The 13,503-nt window shown below is 49.6% G+C and overlaps 2 protein-coding genes across 11 annotated transcripts in view; one reads left to right on the plus strand and one right to left on the minus strand.

Annotated features, from left to right (window-relative positions):
- Mmab (metabolism of cobalamin associated B) overlaps positions 1–13,340 on the plus strand; it is a 49,661-nt gene extending 36,321 nt beyond the window's left edge. For both annotated transcript variants that reach the window (XM_004843613.4, XM_021257306.2), the window contains one exon: positions 1–13,340. This exon is cut by the window's left edge and continues 17,446 nt beyond it. The gene's annotated coding sequence lies outside the window, so the exon portion shown is untranslated.
- Positions 1–13,503, minus strand: part of Ube3b (ubiquitin protein ligase E3B) — a 64,761-nt gene that overhangs the window by 8,366 nt on the left and 42,892 nt on the right. For 8 of the 9 annotated variants that reach the window (XR_002394466.2, XR_002394467.2, XR_015446182.1 and 5 more), the window contains exons 21-23: positions 2,695–2,832; positions 2,298–2,363; positions 1,112–1,170 (exon numbers count right to left, since the gene is read on the minus strand). Coding sequence is in view for 6 of the 9 variants with exons in the window: in XM_013071712.3 (XP_012927166.1) it covers positions 1,112–1,170; positions 2,298–2,363; positions 2,695–2,832 (263 nt within the window). In the remaining 3 variants the exon portion in view is untranslated. The remainder of the gene's footprint in view (positions 1–1,111; positions 1,171–2,297; positions 2,364–2,694; positions 2,833–13,503) is intronic. The other variant, XM_021257308.2, reaches the window with a different exon arrangement.

Raw genomic sequence — 13,503 nt, forward strand, 5'->3', positions numbered from 1 at the left:
CTCATTTCTAAGTCCCTCTTTTCAGCCAGACATCCTGGAAGTTGTTCTACAGCTTCTCTTGCGCACAGACCCATGAAGGAACAGCTATGGGTTGCAGGTGGGCAGGGCCAGAATTTAGCCCACTCTCTCCATGCTCAAGTTTGGGTCCTTTTCCCTCCCTTAGCAGCCTCTTTAACCTTTCCTCTTTGTTCTAGGGTTCAACCTAATGCCCTATGGCCAAAGGGCAAAGCTGGGGTATTTCAATCATGATGTAAACAGAGTCTATTCTTCTGAATGTTCTGACAGTCGAAATAGAAAACTCCCAAGCATGCAGTGACCATACCACCCAATCTGAGAGGAACAGGATGTTCCACTGGACAGTAATACGCATCTGATGCAGATGACTCACCAGGTGAGACTGAGCGCTCACCCATCACTGAGGAGACTGACGCTCAGATTACCAGTTCAAAAGCCCAGCTGCACCTGGTGACAGCATACTGACAGACTGACAAGGGGGCCAAGCTCTACTCCTTGTTCCAGGTTCTACTGTTTTAAACAGGCAAGAGCAGGGCTGGCTGGAGACAGAGCTGGAGATTGAGGGCCTTTGCTTCTTCAGACAAAAAGGGTTGACATTTATGACAGATTCCTAAAAGCACGCTATCAGTGACAATCTCCTCTGATTTCCTATGTCTAAGTCAGTCTGCTGGACTGAATTCATCACTGAGTCTCTTGAGAGCAGTGTTTTCTACAGTTGCCACATGCCATCATTTTAAAGTGAGCTGCTCCTTTAAGGTGTCTCTGCCTTGAGGCCCTCTGGGTTCAGGACAGAGCCTGATCAGCTCAGAACCCATCTGTCTGCATACAGAGCCGTCATTTCATTCCTAAGAACACTGTGGCCTGCGTGCCTCTGACCTTACAAGTGCTACTGCAAAAAAATAAATCATCAATTCTTATTTTGCAAATCGAATTTAATACAATTCTGGCCTTATGAACTGTAACCAGTAAATTCCATTATGATATTTATGGCCTCTTTCTACTTCAATCTATCTTAATAAATTCTCAACGTAAGCCTGGAGAGCCAGAATGAAGTCTTTTCAAGTGGTGACCTTAAACATCTAATTGCTGTACTCACTTATTTTCATTTGTAACAGGAATGGTCTTTCCTCCAGGAATCAGCTCATGGCAAACAAGCTGGGGGAGAAGAAGAGGAGTAATTACTAGAGAGAATTCTAATGGGGAAACAAAGCTTCCTGAAGGACAGGGTCCGATGCAAACATCCTCGATAATGACAGAATAAAACTGGTATGTTTTTGGGAATGATCATTTATCATAAAACCTCAGGGTTTTAGTAAGCAGATCCTGTGTGATCGATATGAAAGGTTTCTTCTTATGTGATCCTTGTTCAAACATTTGTGCCAAGGTTCCAGAATGTCACAGAAGGAGCTGTGCTGGCATTTAGGACAGTAGCAGGAGGCCAAATAAATGTTGCTACAACCATACATGAGAATACAGTGTAGCTAGTAAAAAATATGAAAGTGTACCCATAATGAACAGGTGCAAAAAAGAAACTACATAACAGCATGCATGGACTGGTATCATTTCTGCAAAGTAAACAAAACTATATACATGCTTCTGGGAAAGAGCCTGAAGGACAGAGACAACAGACTATAGGATCCCCACTTGGCACTGGCATTTTGGGGGTTTTTCATTTTCATCTTTATGTTCATATTATGGTTGACTGTTCTGTCAAATATTTCATCCAGCCTGGTATTTCCCACAGATGCTTCCAGAGAATACCCAGAACTCTGCTGACTGGAGAAATAGCATTCTCTCTTTCTTTGAAAGAGTCTGTGGTCAGGGGAAGCTTGAAGCTACCACACCTGCACTATGGTTCCTCTCACAGGCTTCTCAGGGCCCTCAAGTGCTCAGGGCTGGGTGACGTTCAGGAGGGCAGGACACACAGGGTTCCCATCGGTGCCTACAGACACTGGTCTGTCTCATCAAAGACTCATATCTGGCCTCTGTCTGAGACATTCTTTCTGGGTAGGCTATTCCCACTCAGTCATGATCCTATTTGTAATGGCTAATTCTTGCCGTGGAAATGAAAACACCATCATAAGTTGGGGATCGGCTTCCTTCAGAAGATCCAAAGATGCAGTATGAACAAAGCAGGGTCTCAAGGGGGGCCTCTCTGAGGTGCAAGCACACAAAGGCCAGGTTGACAGGGAAGACAGGGGGGTGGATCTCTCTGGAGGGAAACCTAATTTGGGCAGGTCTTGGAAACCCAGGAAGGAGCTCAGCCAGGAAGGCCAACCTACCTGACCCATGACGTCCTCATCGTAAGACAGTGTCAGGCCCAGGTCAGCAATGTCCCCGTCATAGCGCTAAGGCAACAGAGAGGGGGCAATGTTGGGGCCACGAAGTGCTACATCCTTGAAGAGCTAACTCTTCCTTCCTTGAGGTGCTGTTGTGGCGGTGTTCACAATCATGCCTCCCATAGCTTGAAGCAGAGAAGGCTGCTCATCACCCTGAGGGAGGAGGCTGTGGGTCTCCACCCTGGGAGGGAGGGTTCGGAAGGGACACGGGGATTGCATCAATTACAGCAGAACTTGTTCTAGGACATGAAGACAGGGTAAAGCTGAGCCCAGCTAAGCCCTGGCTTAGCTGGGAGTTCCCACTAGTACCTGGCTTAGTCACTGACCGTTCCACACTAACCTTGATGGATGTAAGGTTTTTATAGAACTCTGAGTCCAGAGAAGGAAGCTCATCCACGGAGCTATAGAAGATGCTGTGGTGGTGCCCAAGCAGCTGGCTCAGGAAGAAGGAGGCGAAGGGCACATCCACCACAATTCCCTGAGGGAAAAGGCAAGAAGCTTTTCAATTCCCTGATCCCTGGCTCAGGGATCGGGTCAGGGAAGCTCAGGGTGCAGGGGTGGCCGTGAACATGCACTGCCATCTCTAGGGCGCCCTAAGTTTCTGGTCTGGAGAGCCACATTCACCATTATTTAACAAACCCAACTGAGCTCCACCTGCAGAGCATAAGGGTCATGGGCAGAGGCTTTGGAGCCACACAGTCTGGGAATGAGACCCCAGCTTGTCTACTACTACCAGGCCAGTGCTGTGGGCATTCTCAGAATGAACTTCTCAGGTATAGGAATGCAGAACCACAACACTGACTCCTGCTAGGCTATCAGCAGTCATGGGGACAGGTGCCACGGGCACCGGAGAGAGCACAGAGATGGGCTCTCACCTGGAGGCTGGCAGGGAAGCATCCAGAAGGAAGAGTTGCCTATGGGAGATCTGGAGGGGCACAAGGCCCTTGGGTGAGGATCACAGGTGTGCTGCAGGGGTGAAGCTCAGGTCATCTGGCCACTGCTGTGTGTGTGGGAGGGTGAGTGAGCCATGAAACCCAAGTCAGAAAGGCCCCAGACTCCAAAAGGGCCCCATAAGCTGGCTGCAGTCTGCATTCCATCCCAAGGGCTCTAAGCAAGAAAGTGACAGGTTTGCACTCTGTAGGTAGTGGCTGGAGGAGACAGAAGGCAGGGACACAGCAGGCAGCTGATGCACCAACTATAAGAAATGCAGACAGACTGAACTGTGGCAGCAGCTGAAAGGGTGGAGAAAGGTGCCTGCAGATTTAGAAGGGAGGATCACTCCAACTCTGTGACAGTGTCTGTCACTGAGGACCAGAGGTTAAAGTTGTGAACACAGGCCATTCCTCACAGAGCCAGTGTGTCCTTGCTGTTTTCATTGGTCTGTGACTGGTTGAAGTAAGGTAGGGGGACAGACAGAGGCATTCAGAAAAGTAGGAGGCCACATTTCTCAGATGGCCCATCATAGCTACATGCTTAAAGGAAAAACACAGTATCAGGTAGGTCCTGAATGGTTGGAGACTTTTTGGTACCAGGGGCTGAATCCAGGGTCTTGTTCATGCTAGGCAAGTGCTCTACCACTGATCCACATCCCCAGCCCTAGTTTTTTTTCTTTTTTTAAAAAAATGGGAATCAGGTGAGAAACTTTCCATTTTCCAGATAAGAAATCTGGAACAGAATAAACTGAGGCTGCCCAAGCAACATGGAGCAAAAGAAAGACTGGGTATTTGCAAAATCAAGATGGGGCACTTGATTTCATCAGGGCTGGAGCTGGAGGCATAGAGGCTTCCAAGAAGAGAACAATGAGCTATCAAAGCAGCTGGGCCTGAGGCTGGCCACCTTCCCATAGCTGCTGGCTCCTTCCCTCTGGAAGGCATCCTGGCTATGCTAGGGTGTCTCTCTCTCTCTCTCTCTCTCTCTCTCTCTCTCTCTCTCTCTCTCTCTCTCTCTCTCTCCCCCTCCCTCCCTCTCCCTCTATCTCTCTCTCTATCTCTCTCTCTGTGTGTGCGTGTGCGATGAGGACTGTTTAGGCAGCTCACTTCCTCTGTGCTGCACCAGGAGCTCTGCAGAGCCTGGGCCCTGCGAAGGGCCCCAGCTCAGGACCCATGGTAACTGAGACTCGCCTACAGCTTGTCTTCCCTCCTGGGGGCAGGACTCTCAAGGCAGGTTCAGTGCCACCTGGACAGCCTCACTTGTTCTGCCTTGCCTGGCAATGACAGAGATAAGGATCTGTGGAGCCCCACCTACATACCCTTCATCCTATGAGCCTGAGGAACAGAAACTGAGTTCCTTTTAATGACAGGGAGGATAAGTATCTTCTGACCTAGGATGACCATATACCAGGCAGAGAGAGGGCTTCACAGGTATTACATTTGCCACTGATACCAACCTAGCCACGCAGTGTTATTATCCCCACTTTACTGAGGTGCTAAATGCACATGGTTACAAGGCTAGCCAGAGAGGAGCTGGTCTGGACCAGCTGCTGTGGGCTATACCTAACCTTCTTGTTCCAGTCTGTAGGCAACTCCCAGGAGCCTCAGCTCACTCTGAAGTACTCACTCAAATAACAAAAGATTTAAAAACAGTGGTAGAGCGGAGCTTAGCATATGTGAGGGCCTGGGTTCCATTCCTAGAACTGCAAAAACCAACCAAAAAACAAAAATACCCACTACTAAAGCCAACAAGACTGTCCTCCTAAAATGAGGAGCCAGCTTCCACGTGGCAGTGTGGCTCTGGCTCATCACTCTTCCCTCCTCAGGTGAGGGCTGGCTGAGGACTCAGGCTGGCTGGGCTGGAATTCTGCTTCTACCATCTACCACTGGAAAAGTGAGTTCTCACAGCCTCAGCTCTCTGACTCTTAAAGAACACAGTCGCAAATCACAGGACTGTCAAGAGGATTAAAAGAGATGACACAGGCAAAGCACCTAGCGTTTATGAACATCCTGTTTGCCAAGTAAAGAACATCTGCAACGCCCCCCAACCGTCCCCTAACTGCAAAAATTCCGCTTCTGTAATTCTGCTTGCTAAGCACCCCTGCAGCCCCTATAAAACCTTCCAACCCCCTGAATTCGAGGCCCTCTCTAAGCCTGTTGCTTGGAGAGTGCCGTCTGGCCAGACTAATAAAGGTCTGTTTTACTTTTCCAACTTGTCGGGTGTGTTCCTTCCCAGGTGTTGTTCGCTGCAGTCAGCTCCTCGGAGCGTTTGGTAAGGCCCTCGGTCTTACATTTTGGAGGCCTCAGCAAGATCCCTGGATAGGAACCCTGGTTCAGCCGAGACTCTGTGGCGGGATCCAGCAGGAGATTCTCGGGTACAGACCTCAGAAAACCTCCGGAGGTAAGTTTTTGGCCGGTTGCAACCGTTTGTTAAGTCAGGAGTGAGGTGGCTGACGAGCCGGGAAGCCTCCCCTGACCCCGAGGTTCCTGACGAGGAACAAGGGAAGATTTAGTTTCAGTTTGTCGTGGCGCCCGTTTGTCTCATCTTTTATGTGTTAGTGTTGTGTCTGTTGTGTGTCTGATTTTACATTCTTTTCAGTCCTCATCAGGAGCAGAGTGATGGGAGGATCCTGCTCTACGAGGTCCACTCCGCTTGACTGTTTTCTCACTAATTTTAGATTGGCTTTTTCTCCAGAACAAGAAGATGAATACGGGGAAAAATTTTCTCGCAAAAGACTTTGCTCCCTGCGCCAACTGGAATGGCCAGCCTTCAGGGTGGGATGGCCAGCCGAAGGGACTTTGACCCCAGTATTTGCCGGAAGGTGTGGGGCAAAGTCACCGGTCACCCTGGCCACCCAGACCAATTTCCCTACATAGACATCTGGGTCCAGGCTTGTGAGGAGCCCCCGGCTTGGCTGCAGTGCTGTTCTCTTCGAACATACACTTGCATTTTAGTTGCTGCCTCGCAAGGACCCCAGGGACTTAAGACCCGGGCTCCCAAGCCGGTACTCTCACAGGAACCTGAACCCTAGATCCCTTGGGGGGCCTCTGCCCTGTGTGGAACCCTCCACCTCCTCAGACGGATCCCACTCTAGGCCCTGAACTCCTTCCCTTCCTCCATCTGTTCAACCTTCGGTGCCTACCGCTCTCTATCCTCCTCTCCCTGAGGGGCCCCACTCCCCGGACTCGGTGACTTCTCCCCCACACACGCGAGCTGGGGCTGCGTATGGACCTAGCGAGGTCCCCGTGGGGGAAACTAGTTTGGCTCCTCTCTTGCCCCCTCGGGAGACTGAGCAAGGTCACTATGTTTATATCCCTTTCACGACCAGTGACTTATACAATTGGAAACACCAGAATCCTCCTTTTTCAGAGAAACCCCAAGCTCTAATCTCTCTCCTGGAGTCTATCTTTCATACCCATGATCCTACTTGGGATGATGGCCAACAACTCCTCCAGGCCCTTTTTACCTCAGAGGAGAGAGAAAGAATCCGGGGACAAGCTGTAAGGTCGGTATTAGGTGGAGAGGGCTCCCTAGACGAACAGCCGCGGGCCGTATTGAGGCACAACTCCCGTCCACCCGACCCCGTTGGCAAGTTAATTCCTCGGGCGGGAGAGAGGCTCTCCAGAACTATTGTCAGCATCTCCTGGCTGGGCTGAGGGGAGCCGCTCGGAAGCCTACCAATTTGAGCAAGGTAAGCGAGGTCCTTCAAGGATCAGAGGAATGCCTTTCTGCCTTTTTGGAGCATCTGTTGGAAGCATACTGTACGTATACTCCAATCGATCCAGACGACCCTGCAAACTGGCAGGCAATAAATTTGGCATTTGTTACCCAGTCGGCCCCAGACATTAGAAAGAAGCTACAAAGGCTAGAAGGATTTGAGGGAGAGAATAGAGAAAAGTTGATGAGTGTAGCCATGAAGGCGTTTAACAACAGGGATCCCCTGGAAGAGAGAATGCCCAAGAGACTGGGAAAAGCGACTATAGCCACCTTGGCTGATGGAGGATTTGTCCAGAAAGAAAGACCTGAAAACAAAGGAGGGAACAAGGGAAAGATCCGACCTTTATTAGAAAAAGATCAGTGTGCCTATTGCAAGGAAAAGGGCCATTTTAAAAGGGATTGTAAAAAGCTAAAAAAAAAAAAAGAGAAAAGGAGGCTCTAAAGGAAAAAGGTGGAATCCTCTTAGTAGATGAAGAAGATTGACGGGGCTGAAGCTCATGGCCGCTTAACCCTAATGAGCCTATGGTGACTTTGGAGATGGGGGAACAGATGTCCAGTTCCTTGTGGACACTGGCGCTGCCCACTCTGTCCTGAAGATCCCCCTTGGAACCCTCACTTCCTTAAAAACCTCCATTACTGAAGCCACAGGAAAGTCGGCCTCCTACCCTTGGACCACTAAACGAACTGTAAAACTAGAAAAAGGCACCGTCACCCATTCCTTCTTAGTTATCCCTGAGTGCCCATACCCATTGTTGGGAAGAGATTTGCTACAAAAATTGGGGCCTGTTATTTCCTTTGAGCCTGGAGGGACTTTCGAACTCAAGCCACCCTCTGCTATTATGGTAACGGTTCCCCGAGAAGATAAATTTAAATTGCTAAATGAGGGCACAGAGGCCTCCGAACAGAAATGGGACTACCTTCAGAAAAAGTTTCCCCAGGTGTGGGCTGAGACCAATCCACCTGGGCTGGCCAAACACCATGCCCCGGTGGTGGTTCAATTGTTGGCCTCTGCCACCCCCGCCCGTGTGTGGCAGTACCCCCTCCTGCTGGAGGCCAAGGTGGGGATCTCCAAACACATCCACCAACTCCAGGAAGCCGGCGTCCTGGTCCCTTGACAGTCAGCCTGGAATACACCCCTGCTTCCTGTGAGGAAGCCTGGCACCTCAGACTTCAGACTGGTACAGGATTTGCGGGAGGTAATAAGCCGAGTGGAGACCATCCACCCAACGGTACCGAACCCCTATACTCTGTTGAGTCTCATCCCTCCTGCTCATGTGTGGTACTCGGTATTAGACCTCAAAGATGCATTTTTCAGCCTGCCCCTAGCACCAGTGAGCCATCCCTTCTTTGCCTTCGAATGGACTGACCCAGACACCGGGACTACCGGACAGCTGACATGGACCCGGTTGCCACAGGGATTCAAGAACTCCCCCACTCTGTTTGGAGAAGCTCTCAGCAAAGATCTACGAGAGGTAAGGAGAGTTTTTCCCCCAGCAACTATTCTTCAGTATGTAGATGACCTCCTAGTGGCAACTTCGACCGATGAAGAGTGTCTTTTGGCCACTGAGGGCCTCTTGGAAGTCCTCCAAGACCTGGGATATCACGTATCTTGGAAGAAAGCTCAGCTCTGCCAGACCAAGGTAACCTACTTGGGCTACATTCTTGAGAAAGGAAAGAGGAGGCTGGCAGAATCGAGGGTATCAGCAATTCTCCAGATCCCAGAGCCGAGCTCAAAGAAACAGGTGCAGGAATTCTTAGGGGCGGTTGGGTATTGCAGAATTTGGATTCCTGGCTTCGCTGAGATTGCCAAACCCCTGCACGAAGCCACTGCGGGGGGAAATACGCCCCTCAAATGGACTGAGGCTTGCCAGCAGGCATTTCAATTGCTCAAGACTGCGCTTACATTGGCACCAGCCCTGGCATTGCCAGACTTAAACAAGCCCTTCACTCTGTATGTAGTGGAGAGAAATGGGGTAGCCAAGGGAGTGATTACTCAGCTTTTGGGACCATGGAAGTGGCCAGTGGCATACCTCTCGAAGAAACTAGACCCAGCGGCCAGAGGGTGGCCTACTTGTCTGAGGACGGTAGCAGCAGCTGCTGCTCTAACCCGAGAGGCTGACAAACTGACATTCGGACAGGATTTGACTTTGATCTCTCCCCATGCCATCAAGCCCTTGTTGAATAGCTCACCTAGCAAGTGGCTGTCTAATGCCAGACTGTTACAATATCAAGGACTCTTGTTAGAACAGCCACGCATTAAGTTTGCCACCACCGCTAGCCTCAATCCAGCTACTCTACTCCCAGAATCTGACGAACAAACGCCCATCCATGATTGCCTCGAGACTCTTGAAAACTTGAGGGGAGGGCATCCGGATTTAATGGACCAGGCCCTCCCCCATGCAGAGACAACACCCTACACTGATGGGTGCAGTTTTGTGCGTGATGGAGTGTGGTATGCTGGGGCAGCGGTGGTCAACCAGGACCAGTAGGTGGAATGGGAGCAGGGGCTACCCCAAGGGACATCAGCACAGAGGGCTGAGCTGATTGCTTTGACTAAGGCTCTGGAACTGGGAAAAGGAAAAAGGATAAATGTTTTCACTGACAGCCATTATGCTTTTGCCACCGCCCATGTGCACAGGGCAATTTATCAGAACTGAGGGCAGCTGACCTCCGAAGGAAAGGAAATTAAAAACAAGACTGAGATATTGGCACTGCTACAAGCCATCTGGTTGCCCCGAGAGGTTGCCATCATCCATTGCTGTGGGCACCAAAAGGGGTCTAGCTCCGAGGTGATTGGTAATAATACTGCTGATCAGGCAGCAAAACAAGCTGCCCAAAAATCAGTGGGGAGGCAAATGGTTCTGTTTCCCATGCCAGTACTCGCAGAAAAACCTGAATACACAGATAAAAAAGTAGCAGAAATGAACAGGAAACACTGGACTCAAGGTAAACATGGGTGGTGGATGACTAATGATGGAAAGGTGGTGCTCCCAGCCACTGTAGCAGACACATTGCTGCGCGAACTACATGAGTCCCCCCACCTCGGTGATAAAAGGATGGCTGCCCTGCGACCCCATTTCCTCAGCGAGGGATTGGCCCAAAAGGCCCAGGACATGGTGAGATGGTGCCCCACCTGCCTCAAGGTAAATGCAAATCAGGTGACCGAACCCCGTGGGGTCCGACACAGAGGATTAACTCCAGGAGAACATTGGGAGTTGGACTTTACCGAAATGAAGCCTGACATGTATGGATATAAATATTTACTAGTTTTTGTGTATACCTTTTCAGGATGGATAGAAACATACTCCACTGAGAGAGACAGCTAAAGTAACCATCAAAAAGCTCTTGACAGAAATAGTTCCTCGTTTTGGCTTGCCCCTAGCCCTGGGGTCCAACAATGGCCCAGCCTTCATGGCTAAAATATCTAAATTGATTGGTAAAGCTCTAGGGATAAAATGGAATTTACATTGTGCCTATAGGCCCCAGAGTTCAGGACAAGGAGAGAGAGTGAATCGAACTTTAAAGGAGGCCCTAACTAAATTATGCCTAGAGACTGAACTAGGTTGGGTAGAGCTTCTCCCCTTTGCTCTTCTTTGCACTAGGTGCACTCCTAAGTGGCCCCTCAATCTGTCACCCTTCCAGATCATTCACGGGTGATCCCCCCCCCCCCGATCGTCCCCTGGTTGATTTGGAGTTGGGGGAAAAGCTTTCCCACCTCCAGCTCCTTAAGTCTTTAAAGGCTGTCCATCAGCTTCCATCAGAATTACATGATAAATTGAGAAAGACTATGCCTGACCCCAACAAAAAACCTCTACAACCCTTGCCTTATAAGCCGGGAGATTTGGTTTTTATTCGCAGGTTCAACTCCAAGACCCTGGAACCCTGCTGAAAGGGACCGTTTCCCCTTGTCCTGGTGACTCCCTTGGCGGTGAAGGTAGCTGGACACTCTGCCTGGATCCATCGAAGTCATTTGAAGGCGGCACCCCCTGAGGAAGCGACGTCGACATGGCGGATCGACCGGAACAAAGAGGACCCCCTCAAGATAAGATTAATCAAGGACTGAGATGGGTAATGTGGGGATTTATAGGAACCTTGGTCCTGTCGGCTCGGGTACAAGGAGATGTTCAACGGCTGGCGCCTTCCAGCCATGCCCCCCAAAATTGGACATGGTCTCTCAAAAATTCACTTACTGGAGCCCTGATTGCCACTGTCACAACAGACAGACAGCCTGTCTTTCAGGTTGACTTGTGTGATATAGGACTGGTTACTGGGACCGTGGGAGTGTCTGATATTGCAGGACCATGTTCAGATCCCCCTTCAACCCCTGGGGGAAAACGGGGATGGTCTACACTTAACAGAGAAAGGGGTCTCCAGATCATAGATATTTATACATGTCCCATAGGTAATGACCCAAAATGTAATGGGCGGCCAGGATACCACTGTTACTACTGGGGCTGCGAGTCCACAGCCCCATGAAAAAAATAATGACCAGTATTGAGCCTTGGAGCGGCAAACAGCTAGTAGCTCATGCTCCCTGGGACACTGTAACCCCATTTGGTTAATGCTAAAACAATGGCAAAATCCATACAAAGAATGGGAGGAAGGTAAATCTTGGACGGTGACACTGAATACAAATGGACAGGACCCGATGACAGACATGATCATTCAGCGAAGTCCGGTAGTGACACCGCCCAAACCAGTGGAAAACCTTTATAAGATATTGAGCCCCCCAAAAGACAGTGGCCAACCCCACAGGCGTCGAGGAAATTCTACTTCCTCACTGCCGAGAAAGAAAACACACACTCACCCCGCCGGCCACCCGGGTAACACCCTACCCAACAAGGTGCCCATAACTGCCCCAGAGTTGCCAATCCAACCATACTTAAAAATGCTGGATGCTATGTTTATGGTGTTAAATGGATCAAACAGTGTTACTAATGAATGTTGGATGTGTCTAAACCCAAAGCCCCCATATTATATAGGAATAGCAATCAATGGAACTTACACTGAAACCAGCCAAGATGGGTGTGATTGGAAACAGACGAGGTTGTCAATAGGGGATATACATGGAAGAGGGTCATGCGTTAAAAACCCTAAGGTCACCTCATCTTACTTGGACAGTGCTTGCTTTTACCAAACAGCTTCTACAGAACCTGATAAGTACCTAAGGGCAGAAAACAACTCATGGTGGGCATACACAGGAGGCATAACCCCTTGCCTCTCTGTTGCTGTCCTACAAAGGGAGCCCAAGGTTTGTGTGCTGGTCCACATCTTGCCCCAGGTATTTATATATGGTGGAGAACAGGGATGGAAATAGTTGACCAAGAAAGTCCACCCTATAAGAATAAAGCGTCATCTTGCCCTCATCCCAGTACTGGCTATAGGAGGGATTATAGAATCCGCAGCCCTAGGAGCAGCAGCATTGGTGGTGCAAGATGCCAACTTTAAGGCCCTAACTCAACAGGTGAAAACAGACTTGGGCCTGATCACTAAATCAGTATCCCATCTAAAAAGACAAGTGGACTCCTTGGCGGAAATGGTCCTCCAGAACCGCCGAGGTCTTGATCTCCTGTTCATGAAAGAAGGCGGGCTGTGTGCAGCCTTAGGAGAACAGTGCTGTTATTATGCCAATAAATCAGGAGTTATTCGAGACACCCTGGCTACAGGAAACAAACATTTGCAAGAAAAATATGACAGATTAAAAGAAAATTCTGGGTGGTACCAGTCTTTGTTTAACTCGTCTCCCTGGTTGACTACCCTTGTTTCTGCCCTTGCCAGACCCCTGTTAATCCTGTTACTAGCTTTGACTTTCAGCCCATGCATTATTAATAAACTTATGGCCCATGTAAGGGCCCGGGTAGGATCTGTTCGCCTAATGGTTCTAAACCAACAGGCTAGGTACTGTCCAGTACCTCTTGATAAAGAAAGCCGAGCGTAAGATTACTTGCTTGCATAAAATCAGTGGGGAATGTAAGACCCAGATGAGACTTAGCACAAGTAACGTCATCTTTTTACAGGCCCTCCATCTTGTCCCTGTGGGTTTCCGGTTCACTACAGGACACAAGAGTTCCCGGGATGTACTTGCTTATCGGTTAAGACACCAGGAATGTACCACTGTTTCTGTGTAAGGAACATCCTGTTTGCTAAGTAAAGAACATCTGCAAACCAACCCCCCGCAACCGTCCCCTAACTGCAAAAATTCCGCTTCTGTAATTCTGCTTGCTAAGCACCCCTGCAGCCCCTATAAAACCTTCCAACCCCCTGAACTCGAGGCCCTCTCTAAGCCTGTTGCTTGGAGAGTGCCATCTGGCCAGACTAATAAAGGTCTGTTTTACTTTTCCAACTTGTTGGGTGTGTTCCTTCCCGGGCGTTCTTCACTACAGTCAGCTCCTCGGAGCGTTTGGTAAGGCCCTCGGTCTTACAGTTTACATCAACAAATGTTGCTTCTTGTCCCTGGCCTTGATTTTACTCTAATGTCAGGCTCTTTACACAGTTGGGCCTG

Source organism: Heterocephalus glaber, unplaced genomic scaffold (assembly GCF_053883595.1).
Source record: "Heterocephalus glaber isolate CG9 unplaced genomic scaffold, H.glaber_assembly_v1.0 deba00001687, whole genome shotgun sequence".
Taxonomy (NCBI): Eukaryota; Metazoa; Chordata; class Mammalia; order Rodentia; family Bathyergidae; genus Heterocephalus; species Heterocephalus glaber.